Source organism: Porites lutea, chromosome 6 (assembly GCF_958299795.1).
Source record: "Porites lutea chromosome 6, jaPorLute2.1, whole genome shotgun sequence".
In the NCBI taxonomy this organism is placed as follows: Eukaryota; Metazoa; Cnidaria; class Anthozoa; order Scleractinia; family Poritidae; genus Porites; species Porites lutea.
Genome location: NC_133206.1, coordinates 4,645,556 through 4,662,395, shown reverse-complemented (window position 1 = coordinate 4,662,395; position 16,840 = coordinate 4,645,556). Strand labels below are relative to the sequence as shown.

At 38.9% G+C, this 16,840-nt stretch overlaps 1 protein-coding gene across 1 annotated transcript in view; it reads right to left on the bottom strand.

The window, feature by feature from the left end:
* The window catches only part of LOC140941069 (transient receptor potential cation channel subfamily A member 1-like), a 46,174-nt gene that overhangs the window by 19,407 nt on the left and 9,927 nt on the right, over window positions 1-16,840 (bottom strand). Inside the window, exons 2-11 of the mRNA XM_073390027.1 lie at window positions 8,048-8,204; window positions 7,339-7,523; window positions 6,667-6,774; window positions 5,623-5,731; window positions 5,005-5,096; window positions 4,645-4,692; window positions 4,281-4,405; window positions 3,497-3,545; window positions 3,220-3,417; window positions 2,389-2,472 (exon numbers count right to left, since the gene is read on the bottom strand). Coding sequence (XP_073246128.1) covers window positions 2,389-2,472; window positions 3,220-3,417; window positions 3,497-3,545; window positions 4,281-4,405; window positions 4,645-4,692; window positions 5,005-5,096; window positions 5,623-5,731; window positions 6,667-6,774; window positions 7,339-7,523; window positions 8,048-8,204 — 1,155 coding nt within the window. The remainder of the gene's footprint in view (window positions 1-2,388; window positions 2,473-3,219; window positions 3,418-3,496; window positions 3,546-4,280; window positions 4,406-4,644; window positions 4,693-5,004; window positions 5,097-5,622; window positions 5,732-6,666; window positions 6,775-7,338; window positions 7,524-8,047; window positions 8,205-16,840) is intronic.

Sequence of the window (16,840 nt, the reverse complement as noted above, 5' to 3'; positions counted from 1 at the left end):
AAGCACGTACAGAATACCCTGAACCATGTTCATGAATTTGTTTTCGGTGAATTATATCAAAGCTCTCTGCTTGTGAAAAATAATAGAGACCGTTTGCGCAGTCGTATTTTATTAAAAAAAAAAAACAAATAGGGGTGAACTGCGATGGACACAACCAATCAACCAAAACTCATTTCGATTCCTCCGTAAAAAATTTTAAGAGAAAAAGAAAGCTACTTAGATTTAGGGCCTTACAAATAACGAGCAAATTTAACACTCAGCCCTCTATCTGTGAAGTACCTTAGGTAGGTCGGTAGGGGTATGGGTAACACGAGCTTCTGATATTTTTAACGCGTTTCATTTCATTTTTGATCAAAATAAAAAGCTTTTACGAGGTTTATACTTGCATGGAATAGCCCTTATTAATGGCTTTGTAGCACAATTTGCTACAAGTGGGAGTCATATCCGCCTATTCGATACTAGGAAAACTATTATTTTCATAGGCAGAGCTCCGTCCGGCTGTGTTGAGAACGCATGCAACAACGCAATATTACGCGATAATTACTGGCCTTATTGTTGTGCAAAGAGTGTTTTAACTGTAAGATAATTTTCTCATTAATTGAAACAAAGATCTGAGCATGAAGTGACAACTATAAATCGCACTGGATCATGATGAACCATTTAAACATCGGCAACAGACAAAACAGTTGAAAAAAGGTCAGAGATATAGCAATTTGGCCACTACGTGTGTATGTGTATTATAAAACACGGACGTCTATAATTTTCAACACATTCCTTTGTTTATCAAGAAAACGTCGCACGAAATTAATAGAGCTTTTCGACTTCTTTTTTAGGGTACTTTTTGTACACAAAATTGCCTCCAGTGGAAGTTGTGCTGGGCCTGTTTCTTCCTAAACACGAGCTGTACGATCGGGAGCGCCACATTAAATTTGGCGGGCATTTAGGAGGTTTTGGCGCGGATATGTTCGAAGCAGAAATAAATAAATCGAACACTGTGCTTACCTTCAAGGAGTCTTACGATTAATCAAGTCATTATACAAACCAGAATTAATGTGTCGCAAGGTAAACCTACTGATCTAAGGCTGAATTGGCCTCGCATTTGAACCAATGTGAAGAAGGAAGAGTGGCCATCTCCGGTTTTCAGAAGAGAAGCTTGAATTCTCCTAACCTGTCCGATCTGTTTAAATGTTCTTGAAATACCAATCGCTTCTAAGGGAAGCGATTTTGATCGCGAATCAACACAGAAATTCTCGACCAGGAAACGGCAAAAAGTAACCCACATATACTCCATACAAGATGGCTTGATCGGGCTGATCCGATCCGGAGAATAGTTGAAAAGACCGCGCTCGACTTTATTTACATGTATTTACCCCACCTTGTATTGTTTTAACCATATTAACAGACAGTTGCGAAATTTAGAATTGTTTCATCGCCTCTGTGAAGATCACTACCGATGACAGCTAATCTGACCCCTGCTAACATGCACGAGGTCGGAGGTAAAATTCTAACAGGAAATTGAGCATAGCAACCGTCACTCAAGATAATTAGAAAAGGGACTCTACGCGGCTCCTCATGAAGTGGTAAACAAATCTAGAACAAGGTCATATCACCTGTTGGTAGTTTCAATGGAAATCATAAATGCTCAGACTCAATTGAAAAAATCATTGAAGCGTTGGCTTCATTGAAGACAAAAAAACAGCATTATGATGACTTAAGGAAAAAAATTTTCAAGGAGAAGACCACGATTTAAGCAGCAAGTGAAATCAACTTAATGATCCACATAAGAACTCGTTTTAGGTCTCAGGACATAAATGGGAAACAAGACTCTTGTAGGATGCAGTCCCCTGTTCCCACTGTGTTAATATTAGCAGTATATACGGGGAACATTTTAACCTTTTCTGCGAATGAAGAAATCTCATTAATTTGCAAAGTCAATAAGATGACAGAGTCATGAAAACAAAGCTGTGAGATCTCATTTGGACAAGAAAAAATTCATTAAGATAGCATGTTTTACGTTGTATGTTAAGATTACAAGGTATTGAATTTAGCAGATTTTTTCCTTTCCGTTTCTATTTTTTGGCAGTCAACGTTGGTATGGCAGTTTTGACACACGCCCATTATTTGTGGATCGATTATATCATAGCAGTTTTGAATGGCTGAATGACGTTTATCAAGGCGCAGCATTTGTTGGGTAACTAAATAATTGATTACAAAGCAGTTTGGTTGCCTAGGTGCCAAGTTTTAAGTCATTGGAAATCGCTTAACTCTACCAGATTTGTATTGCTAGATCTCGTTACTCTCATAGAGACGATTTGCTCAAAATTTGACGAAAGCATTTGACGTGCGTCGATTAACAACGTCTTTGCCTAAGCTCACTAATATACGTACATCCACGTTACATCTGGCAGCAGCGTAATGTACCACTGTTTTACCATACTGGTCTTTTTTCTCCAAAAGATTATCTCCTCCGCTCTGAAACCAAACAAACAATGGACAAACGTAGTTGACACACGTATCTAAAACCCGCTTTATCAACAATTTCATTCATTTGTCAATTAATTCTGTTTTAACGCCGTAAATCCCCCACCCACGAATCAACGTTGTTTGTTATTGAAGACAGACTTGACGGTTTAAAGTACAACGTAGTTTTTTGGGAGAAAGGGGTGGGAGTACACAGGGGAAGGGAATAGATACATACATCCACTATGCGCGAAAAAAGGGTCATTTATGGAGGTGTCTCAACACTTTTGTCCCTCATTGATAGTTGACAGCTGCCATTTAATTCAGATCAACAAAAGGCTAACCACCAAGCTCCATGAACAGTGGAAGGGAAGGGATCTTAAAGGGTGAATGTTTGTCGTAAAATTTTGTTAAGTACTCATGTCCTCTCTAAAAACAAGGCTTAAGGAAATTTCCCGTCGTTTTTGTGCAGAGGATTTCAAAGAAATATAATAAAAATCTTGCCATCAATACTGACTGTCCCAAGTTCTCCGAGGATAAAAAAGACGCCCGTATGATCTATATTCAGTGGAAGCCGAAAGAGAGGTTTTAATTGGAAGCTCGCTATTGAAAAATCCTTTTATAAATCCATCTTTTTCCATTTTCCTGTTTATGACTTTTAACTTTGGTGTTTTACAGTCTCACCTTTCTCAAAAATAGAAAATGTTTTTACGCTAGGCACCCTTTAATGTATATCCATAAACATTATAGTTTTCATACCGCCAGAATCAAGTCCACAGTTTCAATATCAGCACATGCCACAGCTACATGAAGAACTGTCCGCCAGTTCATATCTGTAAGATTCATTGGAAAACCGAGGGCCAGGAAAAATTTGACCGCGTCATGCTGGCTCCGCTTGACTGCACACATAAGAGGGGAGGGGGTGCAGGTGTTTGTCGTAGGGTACAGTCGTGCTCCCTAACAGAAGAATCATTGTTGGCTGTTATCAATGGAGAAATCAAAGACTTCGATATAGTATTTATCGGGATATTTTTACCTGGTCAAGAAGGTAGCTAATGACTGGTACATGTCCTCCAAGTGAAGCTCTGAAATGAGAAAATTTAGCACATAAAAAATTGTCCATCCAATTTTTTTTCCTTGGAGATGCTAAGAGACTGACCAACAACACACACACTAGGAATATACCTTTATAACACAAAAAAGGTAAAAAAGAGGAATACGCCAAGAAATTCAGTTGGAGAAAACCGTTGCCATTTTAAAAAGTTTTATTTCCTCTTTTAAAATATTCTTCCAGCAAGGAGTTTTCCCTTAATTTTCCGTGGCGTAAACGGTAATAAAAACAGGTCAAACGTTGCCGCTTATCATCTTTTATTTCAAGGTAGTGACAAAAAGTTCAAGCCCGCATTTGATCAGGTTTTTGCCAATCGACCACAGTGGAGTGGAGCTATATCGTGAGAGCCAAAATTTGCCTATACACTGAAAAATTCAAAGATCCAATGAAGGTCACAAGTGTTGGAACCTTTCCAGTGATATTAGTAAAACTAGCGACTCCTCCCCTCACTCTCAAACAAAGTTGAGTTTTGAGCAGAAAGGGTGGAATTGAATCTTTTTTTGGTCGCAACATTGCTAGGGGGAGTGGGGACGAAAAGATGAAACCAAAGCCGATCCAAGAATTGTCATTAGGAGCAGAGTCCTCCATAACAGTTACTTGGAAGAGTTTTTGCACACAGTTCCAAGTTCCTTTGGCCTCCATTGCTGATCTTTATTTGTCAGTCATCTGCATTTAAAAGTCGTTTAAAAAGGTTTTGAATGAAAGTTACCTGAGTAACGGAGTTAATCCATCGCCATCTTCTCTTTCAATCTTTGCTCCGTGGTTTACCAACAGCTTGGTTATCTCCAAGTTACCCTGACTACAGGCAAGATGTAATGGAGTCGAAAGGTCCTCCTGAGAAATTCGTCAGAAAAAATCTGAACACTCTAAAGATTGTAGGAACTTTTTATACAAATGCTTGCGGTAGATCATTTTGGACCCTCCCTCAAAGAGCCCCATCTTCTCATTCATTCTTCCGTCCGTCCGTCCATTCATTCATTCATTCATTCATTCACCCAATTTATTTATTCAAACACGTCTCTGGATCATCTCAAATAATACTACTAATAATAATTTATTTGTGACTTTCCTACCTGTGTAGTACTTATATCAGCTCCGGCCTCCAGGCACAGTTGCATGATCTAAAAAATACAACAAAGAGAGATGTTGATGTGGTGTGGAGGTATTCTTCCTTAAGAGGAAAGGTTCTCTCGTGTAGCACCGTTAAATTCAAACAGGAAGAAATCAGCAAACAAAACAGAACTGTGCTTTATAGAAACTGGGTTCAAGATCCTTACTTCAGTGCTGTATATATATTTACTCACCCTTTTTAGTGTTTCCACGTAGACGATATGAACTACTATCACAGCTGACAGTTTAATAAAGGTATTAATTGATTGACAGCTGAACACACTAAAACCAAAAGTAAATGGCAATCGCTATCTATCACTTGCCTCTTTATGTTTAATGGCCAGATGTAGGCATACGTTCCCATAGTTATCAGGGCTGTTTAACAAGTTGCGGATTGATAATCCACCATATTTGGCTGTAGGTAAAGAAATATCGGAGATAAATATTTTTCATTTATAGACTTCTGTCCACTCTGTACAGCAGTTAAGGGACTGAGCAAGTAGAGACTAGGCTACGTAGCAAGCATTTCCGCTCGAGTTAGTCAAGAAAGTTGAGACTCTCGCTCCAACTTCCGGGAAATAACTCGACTGGAAACCTGCTTGTTATGCAGGCTAAGCTAGGCTAAGTAGAGACCGTCGGTGGAATTCAAATCTAATAGCCGAAGACTGATTAATTAATACAGACGTAAATGGTTGACAATTATGTATGAGAGAGATTCCTAATCATAACTACAATAAAATGTTCGTGGCTTGCCGTGGTTTTTGTACATTTGAAGGAAAATTCTTAGGTTCTCACGGGTTAAACCACTATAATTTAACTAATTCTGGGCTTTGAAAAAAGAGGTTTTAGAAAAGTATACGAGCCTATGCAAATGAAGTGACATTTGCTTTATGTAGCTTTGATTGTGAAGAATTCCAAAATGTGATCGAATATAATCTGACCTTTTCTAAGCATTTCTTTGAAAGCTTCAACATGACCCTCTCTTGCCGCAAGATGAAAGGGTGTGTAGCCATCGTTATCTCGAAGAGACATGTCTGCTCCATACAATATCTACAAAAACATAGCACACTATGGATAATGAATATTTGTTCAGCTTTCATTAATTTTATAACTAAACATCGACTGTCCTTGGCAATTCCTTTTTCAAAAGCCCTGCCGATCCATATGGGCCACAGAGATAGTTCAGTCGATTAATTAATTTATCTCCGTAAATATGGCACAGGTGTGACTCTTGGTTCCGATCTGAGGTGAGTTGGCTCATTCTCCAGTATTTACTCCCTCCATAAGGATTAGACCAACACTTCCGAATAACATTAGACCATTTCAGGGTTGCTCAAGTCATTTTTGAAAAGAGGAAAAGTTAGAAATGGGAAATGAAGCATTCGATCAGGGACATGGTTGATGAGGAACCAACTTGTAGCTCCACTTACAATAAATCCTTGTTTTTATCATTTTTGTAAAGTTAATTAGAACGTTTTACAATTATTATCGACAGTCTCATGAATAAGCGCAACCTTTTTCCACAAATAATGGAACAGAGAATTAACTCCGGAGTGAAAACCCAAGTGGATTTTTGCAGCACTGCTTTTTTTTTGCCACGGTTAATTCTCTTTTCCATCATTTGACTCATAGTGCCACCCAGGTGCCACTATACGAGGCACAACATTTCGTTTCCATGAATAATCCTGACTGCTCATAATTGTCTTATCATTCGATCACCGAGAATGAACATCTTCGAGAGGCGAAGCGATCTGCCATTTTCACGCAAGAGTGATCGCAAAAAGGAGAAAAGTGAGGTTTCATTTAGAGCAGAATATTATTTTCAGCCAAACCCAATTAGACGACCTTGCGCATGAGCAGACCATTATTTGTAGGCAATTACTTGCAGGTCAAGCGGTGGGCTCTCGGCCAATGAAAAGAAAGAAAATTTGCATGCGATGATAATAAGTCTTTTAATTAAAATTAATTAACATTGAATGACTGACCAGCTTTTGGATGACTTGTGTTTGACCCGCCTGTGCTGCAGCATGGAGAGGTGTAGCTTTATCGTTATCTTCCAGATTAACCGGTGCTCCTCCGTCGTTCAAAAGAACCTTAACAAGTCAAATAAGCAAGTGTAGGGTATTAAATGTACGTAGGCCAATGGTTTGTAAAAGAGTTATATTAGAGAACTGATCCGAGTTAGCTTCAAAACCCTGCCTGCGAAACCATATTTTTACATAGCGTGGTTTTAATAGTCACTAGTACAAATAGGTGCTAACGACAAATAGTTATTTAATAGCTACTCGCGTCATCAACTGCTTAAAATATCGATATTCATGTGATGCTTTAAGTTATCAGTTGTTCGCACAATTTTTGTTTACGTGAATAGGTGGATGGGTGGATGGATGGATGGATGGATGGATGGATGGATGGATGGATCGATGGATGCGTGGATAGATGGTGCGTGGATGGTAGGATGGATGGATGGATGTAAATGGGTATCAGTTATGGCCACTGAAAGGAGGTTATTTTGCATTTCGTTCATACTAATTAAGTTATCGCTATGGAAATTAAAAATTTACTGAGCGGTTTATTTGTATCAGCGAGAGGGTATTGTAAGTTTTTTCAGTTAAGTCTTTCACCGCAAAAAAAGATAATTCGCTCTAATGACTCACCTCTAAAACACGAGCATGGCCTTTCCGAGAAGCATAGTGGAGGGGTGACTGACCACTGCAATTTTTCTTCTCGACGTGTGCACCTCGTTTAATGAGCAAACGGCACGCTTCTGGTGAGTCAAACTTGCTTGCGCAGATCAGCGGTGTCGCGAAGGCACTCTCCTTTGAGGCGTGGGCATTGACATCTATGAAGAAAAACTCTTATTCAAAGCCGCTTTGTCATGGTTTTTTGGGTCATGTTGTTATTAAAAATAAGAAATTACTTGTGAATGAAAAAATCACAGCACTGTGTCAAACGAATATGACTCCGAAGCACTATATAAAACGTTGCAAACAACAAAAATGAAAAACTGTTTTAGCTAACAAGTTTTCAAAAACCACAATTGCAATCCGTTTCAGTCTTGTTTTTCTGTTGAACCAGTTTGTCCATCCGTGTCTCCTTTTGTATTATGTATCTGTGGTTTTAGTACGTTCTTTTCATGTTTTGATCAGTTATTTTTTAGTTTCACTCAAATTGGTGGTAGTTCTTGCTGTTTGAATTTTGACAATTTTCACGACACAGTTCCTTTAATAAAGTAGAAAAAGTAATACAGAAATACGTTATCAGAATCCCACACCGACCTCTGACTAGGTTTGTTTCTCAGAGTGAGAAATGAACGCCATTTGCAACCTAAGATCATAATTTCAACGAGCAAAAAGGTTTCCTCACCCGCTCCAGCGTCCAACAGTGATTGGATAATTTGAAGAGAGTTTCCCCTGGCCGCGTGATGAAGCGGTGTGAGGCCATCTTTGTCTTGTTCGTTACAAGCTGGTGGGTTCTGTTTGATCAGTTGTTCCACCACACATGTTAAACCATCACGACATGCCTGAAAGATTAAGGACGCAAAAAACTTTATTTCATAGCATGGTATTTCAAGATGGGTAAAAAAAGAAATCCACACATCACACTATGGTTCGGTATCCCTGGTTGCCTTACACCGCATTGAACTGAAATGCAGACGAACTTCCCCTAAGCGACCACAGGAAATGAGCTTAGAAACAAGCTCAGGTTCGCTTTGAAACAGAGGGTTGGGGCAACTCGAAATTACAATTCTATTAAATGCTTCTTAAGGTGAGAATGAAATAAATAAGATGATGAACTTTGCCATCATTTGCCTATTTTGTCAGTTCATTTCTGTTTTCAAGGAAAGGCAAACTTTGACTTTCTAAAACTGTTCTCACTAGTTTAAATCGCCAAAACTTAACAACTAAGTTTGTTATCGTTATCGAAGCCTGGGAAAGTTTCTATATTGATATCTTTCAGTTAAAAAGCGCAGCCATTCATTCATTCATTTATTCGTTCGTTCATTTATTTATTCATCCATTTATTCATTCACTCATTTTGAAAACGGCTACTTTCATCAGCATCAGATGAAGTAAAGTCAACAACACTGACAGAATTCCACGTAGAACAGAATTGTTTTTTAATATAATTAATTATTCATTGCAGTAACAATAGCCTAAAGACGACTCCGAGGCTTTAGGAACATAACTGCTCATTTTTCATGGCATTGTCTCGTAATTCGCAAGGAGATTTGAAAAGAAAATCAAACCAAATATAGAATTACAAGACGTTGTTGCGTTTGACGAAGGAGAACACTTCCTATTTGGGTCTTTTTCCACCTCGGGTATCGTATCACCAAAATTTCCATTCCTAAGGCCCTAAGTCGCAAGGAAAGTGAACAATCCCTTCATTTCCTCCCTTCGCTCATCTGGGTGAAAAACGTTCACTCAAAGAAAGGCATTTTGTCTTGTAAGAAGCCTGAAATGCAGTCACCATACGATTTACCCGGCAAACCCAGGCGCCGAGCCAATACTCAGGGTCTTAAAATATTGACTTTGAAATTAAGGTATTGCCTTTGCCCTGCAAATGGCTAGACCTTCGCCCGGTAGTCCGGATGACCACGTAAAATGACGGCTCGCTTCGGATGGAGAAATTCGGAATTTTGTGCTGAATACATTGACAATCAAATAAAGTTCATTTTTTCTCGAGTATGTCCATATGTAATTGTATCTGCAAATACCAAGATTTACGACATAAAAGTGTTTCTCATGAATTTAACTCCATTATTAACGCAGTAGTCATGATAGATTGCGTGCTGCGTCTTATCAAACCATCGCTTTTATCACTTTTCTAGCTTATGCTTTTAAAATCATTAATTAGTAGATCTCAGCACTTTTTGCGTTGGGCATTTATTTCTAAACTCTTGTTCATTAACTCTTTTAATAATACCTCGCTTAAACCATTGAATAAATCATCAGGACAAGCAATTTACTAAGGTTTATGGATTTTTACGAGACTAAAATTAATGTCAACATTTACAAAATTGAAGGCATTTTAGTATTATGTTATATACTTTAAAATATGCTGTTATAGGTTTTACAAATGTTCAGTATTACTTATTTCCCCAGAGTTGCCTGTAGTTTAACCACAAGAAAACATAATGCAAAAAAGAAGTGTACGACTCGGTGAATGAGAGACATGATCTTGAAGTTAGAAAGTTAATTAGAAACTGAATGTGAGATTAATTAATACGACCCCATATGTCCCGCACAATATAATTCTCACAGGCTTTTCCTCCATTTTTAACTTGGAAGAAATCCCAAAGAAAAGGAAAAACTCTAAAAATCTAATGAGTGACTTTTGATTCTAAGAAGGTTGAAGGTTACTTTTCCTTATAGTCCGTCCATTTTTCGTCATTGTTCCTGCACAAGCAGTTGAAATATGAATGGCCTTGCAAAGTTACGTAATATTTTTTTTGCTCCTTAGAAAAGAAGTTTAAGATATTTTTGTGGACCTTGCTTCATACAAGTCTGCGTTTAGTAAACGTGCTTGCGAGGGCCAGGAGTGGAGAGAAGCAAAGAGATCATCTTTTTTGTGCTTACTATCTTTGAAGTTTTATTCGCCATGCATTTTCACGTCATAAAACTTTTTAAGAGAGCATCAAGCTTCAGGGCAAGACGGGGTCATGAAAAATATTGAGTTCTTGAAAAATCAATTGCAAGGAAATCTAATGAAAAAACATGAATTTGGCGATAAAATCTTAGTTTACATTTTTACTTATTGTTAAGACGCGACATATTGTAAATCGTGCTTCGTTCGAAAAATTTGCCTTTAACTTTGTACATTTTTTTTTGTTTTAAGATTGATGTTGCTATTATGACATGAAAATATAGGAATATCACGCTGTGCAAGGTGAAAAACAGCACGTTAGACGCCGTTACAGCGCGAAAATAGCAGTTTGTTTGTCTATGACGTTAAGAAAAATACACTGTATCGAACTGTAAGACGGAATCCATTTGGAAATTGAGTAACTTTAATTTTCAGTGGACAAAAACCCTGTACCAGAATAATTTTAGGCATATTGCATCCCCTTTTACTCTTTTCGAGGGCTAAAAATGTAATAAGTTACATGAAATAACACCTAGAAGTCCTAGAAAAGGTTCTAATGGGAGCCCGAGAAAATAAACTTCAAATGCTTCAAATTTCACAAAATGAAATCTTAACGACATGAAGATTTTACCGGTGTTAGTTTTCTCAATTCCTGTGTAATTTTAAATTCATTTTCTCGGCTCCCACAAGAAATTGTCGTTGGTGTTATGACAGATAACTAATTATATTTTTAGCCCTTGAAAAGGGTAAAAAAGAATGCGATATAGCTTAAAATATTATCACTGGTACAAGGTTTTTGTCCACTGAAAACTGACATTACTCACTCGACAGACAAAAAGTGAGTCTATCTTTTTGTCGAGGGTCGAGGGTCGAGGGTTCCATGTCGAGGGCGAGGGTACCATGTCGAGGGTCGAGGGTAACATTTTTTTTCAATTTTTTTTTTTTTGGAAAAGGTAATAATCCATGCAATCAATGTCATTAAAACAAATAAGAAGAATTTAAAAAGCAAATGGCGCGTGAACATCTTCTAGTTGTTGGGTGGGGGGGGAAGGGGTGGAATAGAGAAAAGCTCCGGGACATCCATAAAGAAAATGTGATGTTGTTGTTGTTGTTGTTGTTGTTTAATTAAAATAGTACTATTTTAATTAAACAACAACAACAACATCAATTCGAATTCGCTTAAAAGTAAAGAACCTTCTCCCTTCCTGTGAAGGTAGACAGGTTGTGCCTAAAAAAAAATGTCATAGAGCTTAGGCAGGGGCACCGAACGACTGTTTTCTGTAAAATATCTGTTCGGAGAAGCAATCAAAGGCTCCTAGGAGCGAGCTCATGGATGAATTGAATTAGTGTAGAAAAGACAGTTCAATAATCAAAGAAAAACATATAAATCTTTTTGAACGGTTCATTGTGCACGGACTTGCAAAAATACAACGTGACTTGAAGTATCCGATTGCATGTGCACCTGAATATTCTAGAAAGCATTTCTACTTACGAAGCAAAGATCACTTTTTAAAAGCAATTATTAACGCTTTTTAGTTGTAAAATAATTTGCTTTCTCATGTGACTGTCAAACACTTTCCGAACGACAGTACACGTTCTTGTAAAATAGCCAAGTTTTACATACACGAGTTTTATTTTTTATTTAAACCGAGGTTTTAAAAGTGCGATGCTTTCAAATAAATGTTTCCATATGATGAGTACGTAACGGTTAGTATATGCAGTAGGAGCTATATTAAATACAGAATACAGGCGTTTATGGCTAAATTGAACTGCTTTAGAACGCGCTTTTGATAAACACGAGCTAAAAATTATTTCAATAAAACGGATTAAGCTCAAAGCAGTACGTGCTCTGACCTAGCCAAGTAATTTAAACGCAGTCGAAGTATCCGATTGCCTTTCGCCAGAGACTTTTTATACCAGCGCAGCATTTCTTGTAGAAATTACATTAATAGCACTGCTAAATGGAATCACCGACAAACAAAAGCCTACTTTAAGGCAAAGATCACCTAAGAATTCAAGCAAAATAGCGTAACGCTTGTTGGTTCTAAAACCTGTGCTTCTAGTTGGCACAACATTAATTCATTCCCTGTTTGCATACGAAGACAAATGGTCGAACGGATTCGTCCAAATAACTAAATAAACCTCAATAGATACTCCTCAATGTCGCTTTAACAATTCGAGGACCGTTTTTTTGCAGTGATTATATAAAGGCTCTTTGGCTTATTCGCTTTTCGCTGAACGAAATCCCATTGTCAATTGTTAATTCCCTACGATTTTCTAAAGTTTAGTTTTTCACATTTCAGCCCCCAACTTAGCCTATTTTTCGTTGAAAAAGGAAATCTAAAATTTTCGGATTAGAAAATGCGATGGAGAGAGAAATCAGAAAAATTCTCACTTTTGTAAAACCTAAAATTGCATCTAAAATTTTCGGGAAAATAATACTGAGGCCCTAAGTGATTTCGAAAAGATTGAAGTTGCCCTAGGACGACCGAACAGATACAACTTTTATAGCGCCGCTTAGAATGCATTTCTAGGGATTTGAAAGTACTCTGGATAAGCGAAAAAGTGTATTCAATGCATTTTATAGGAGGTAACCGCGGTTGCTTCGCGGCTTATATTTCAGTCACGTACGCCTCTTCTCTGCCTTGCTTGGCTGTTCAGTGGGGTAGTTTGAATATGGCTATTTCACCGATTCTTGTTTTTTAAGCTATTCCGCTGTATGCGACCGAATTGTCGTGCTTTCAATGAAGTAGAAACTCGCCATGAAATTTTAAAATGCAAGTCATCGATAATCACCGACACCGGAAATCGTGACCTAGGTGCGTCGCTAGACGTAGTTACTAAAACCCGGAACGACCCACAATGACCCACAACGACCCACAACGATCCACAACGATCCACAACGACCCACAACGATCCACAACGATCCACAACGATCCCACAACGATCCACAACGATCATCAAAGCATACTGATTAACTTTTGAATTTTTTTCAAAAATTGAAAAGCATACTGAATAGCAAACATAACGACTCATAGGACAAAATAAATGAGCAAATGTAGCTTTTCACGAGAAAGAATCTCCATTCAGAGACACATTTGTAAGTACGATCGATGTCTCTTCGGCCAGCCATCGAATAAAGATTTGTATAAGTCACATGAAAAGTTTCATCAGCTTTGTTCTCCGTAAACATCCATCTTGAGACTACTTAGGGTAATTTTCGTCTACATTCGTGCCGCGACGCGCCCTTTGTAGTAACTACGGTAATTAAATAGTGACAGGCCATTCACAGATCCCGCAAACGTGTCGCATAAATGTTATTGCTCTTCTACATGTAACGTTAAAGAGATTAACTACAGTTTGGCTTTAACCAGTATATCTCTTAATGAACTGCCTCTTTTATAAGAGATGATCGGAGGTTCTTTGAACATTTCTTTAAGTTTAGGTTGTAATTCTATAAGATGCCATTTCTCCATTAGAATGTGTTTTAGGTTAGGCACAGATGGGTTGTATTGCGTTACAAAGGGCAATATTTCTTTGCGTACTCTTGTGTTTTCTTGGAGAGCTTTCTTTCTGTCAGAGAATTTGACTTCCGAGAGTGTTTTATCTATAAAGTTGTTTGGGTAGCCTCTCGCTCGATCCACAACGATCCACAACGACCCACAACGACCCACAACGACCCACAACGATCCACAACGATCCCACAACGATCCACAACGATCATCAAAGCATACTGATTAACTTAACTGATTAACAATATTCAAACTACGCCTTCGAGCGAGAGGCTAAAAGAAATGTTCAAAGAACCTCCGATCATCTCTTATAAAAGAGGCAGTTCATTAAGAGATATACTGGTTAAAGCCAAACTGTAGTTAATCTCTTTAACGTTACATGTAGAAGAGCAATAACGTTTATGCGACACGTTTGCGGGATCTGTGAATGGCCTGTCACTATTTAATTACCGTAGTTACTACAAAGGGCGCGTCGCGGCACGAATGTAGACGAAAATTACCCTAAGTAGTCTCAAGATGGATGTTTACGGAGAACAAAGCTGATGAAACTTTTCATGTGACTTATACAAATCTTTATTCGATGGCTGGCCGAAGAGACATCGATCGTACTTACAAATGTGTCTCTGAATGGAGATTCTTTCTCGTGAAAAGCTACATTTGCTCATTTATTTTGTCCTATGAGTCGTTATGTTTGCTATTCAGTATGCTTTTCAATTTTTGAAAAAAATTCAAAAGTTAATCAGTATGCTTTGATGATCGTTGTGGATCGTTGTGGGATCGTTGTGGATCGTTGTGGATCGTTGTGGGTCGTTGTGGGTCGTTGTGGATCGTTGTGGATCGTTGTGGGTCATTGTGGGTCGTTCCGGGTTTTAGTAACTACGTTTGAAAGACATGTTTGTCTCCTCCAATTAAACCTCCCTCAAAAAATAGCAACATTTGCCTCTCAGAGACAGCTTACCAGCACAAAGAACGAGGAAGAAGTGCAAGAAAACAAATCAAGCCGCCATAATTCAGTGACAGCGACAGTGTCTGATGGACAAACCACATCGCAAGCCCTGACCGAAGTCGAAAACAAGCGACATTTCTAAGCAGAGTCCCAGTCTACTGCATCACACCTTTTTGCTCGGACGCGCTCGTTTCACCGCCCAACCTTTATCCGCCCTAGTACGCACGTTAGGCGAAGCGCCTTTTAGGTGTTAACCAAGACCTAGGCTCCATTTCCGGCGCTTTCTTGGGGAACTAATTTTTTCCATAGCGAAAGTGAAACAACACGCAGAGATGTCACTGTTTGTAAAACACGTTGCCGATAAACAACATTTCCCTGTTTTTCTCGGACGCTACGGTAGACATCGCCATGCCTAGTCCCATTTCGGCGTCTTCCAACGCAATCTCGGCCAAGGCATTTCAGTGGCGAACTCGCTCGGACCACATGACCCGAAAGGCATCAGCGGCGCGGAACAATGCGGCCTACGGACAAGGCAACGGCAAGACAGTCGTTCCGTACAGTCCTTCGCTATCATTAAAAAGACTGGAAACGGGAATTTTGTTAATGGCCTTTTTCACACTAGACCTAGAAATGGATCATCCGTCTGAGACTAGCCTGTGTACAGTCGCGCCCTCCCCACAGACACCCCTTCTCCGATTTTTTTTTTGAGGGGAGGGGGCGGCTGTACACAGGCTATCTGGAACGGATAATCCTGTCTTCAAAAGTCAGGCGGATTGTTTATTCAAAATTAAAACTATTCCATTGCCAAATTAAGACGTATCACCTATCTGACGCGAATCATCAAACGGATAACCCGTCTCACATGAATAATCCTTCTCTTATGTGAAAACGGTTGAGTAGTAGAGTTGTTGTCAGAAGCTTTTGAAGAATAAACTGCTGTCTAAAGAGAAAGAACAGAGTCTTGGTCCTCTCGTTAAAAAGCCAAGCGAGCTACACAAGCCCCCAACATCTGTTATAATGAATGTCGCGCCCCGGTCTTGAGTTGGGCGTTCGCGTGTCTGCTTTTGCTTTTTCACAAAGATTGTTTTTAAACTGACTATTGACATTTCTATGTGTAAAATAATATCAGAAGTGCAATACATTATAAAAAGTATGATCTATCAAATGTTAAAATTTTTCAAAAGGATAGCTTATTTCATCCCGAGATGATCCGAAGACCTTTATTTTGATTTAAAGATACAAAAAAATACAGGTTAATTAATATTTAACTTTTTGAAACAAAAGAAGTTAATTTTTAACTTTTTCGTTAACCGTAACTGAAAAAAATTAACCGATAGCCGTAAAAGAGCCAAAATTTTAGCCGATAACCGTAAAAGCCACCACCCCATTGAGACCCTCATATGCCTCGTGATGAGTGACCTTCTAACGCATGCGCATGCTTTGTGTGTGATTTGAGGTTCTGTTTGACCAATATCGAATATCTTAAATAACTGGAAATGAAGATGCGTTACGGGGATGGGTTCCGGGGGGGTACTTCTTGGAAATCTTGGTGGGATTGTGCTAGCCTGTTCCAGGCTCTCAGATAGTGGGGAAGACGCGAAAGTAAAAGGCACGCGAAAAGTTGGCGGGGCGAAAAAGGGGAAGCCCCTTCTCTCCCCAGTCTTCGCGCTTTCTCAATTCAGGGGGCCCAACTATCTCGGAGCCTGGAACAGGATAGGGTTGTGCCGCCCTGTTCTCCAAATCCTGACCCTACTATTTCAGACCAAAAAATGACATTTTCCACACCCGTTTTCAGACCAGACCTCTAAAATCCATACCCGGTCCCAAATGCGTATTTTTAACGTTTAGCGCTGGAAGGAAGCAAAAATCTGGTTTTATGCTGGCTGCAGTCAGCCTAGGCAGGAAAATCACGGTCCTATGCTTTCTCTCTGTTAAGGGATTTAAGCCCCACCCTTCGCCCTCTCGGATGTTTTTGTTCGCTCAGAGATTTTGAAGGTTCTGTGATCTGGCGGCAATACATTTCCCAGTCTCTTTTACGGAAATTATTCGACATTAGATTCTCATACAAACACGGTAATTTCTCACACGTTTGCCTACTCTTCAAGATCGCCT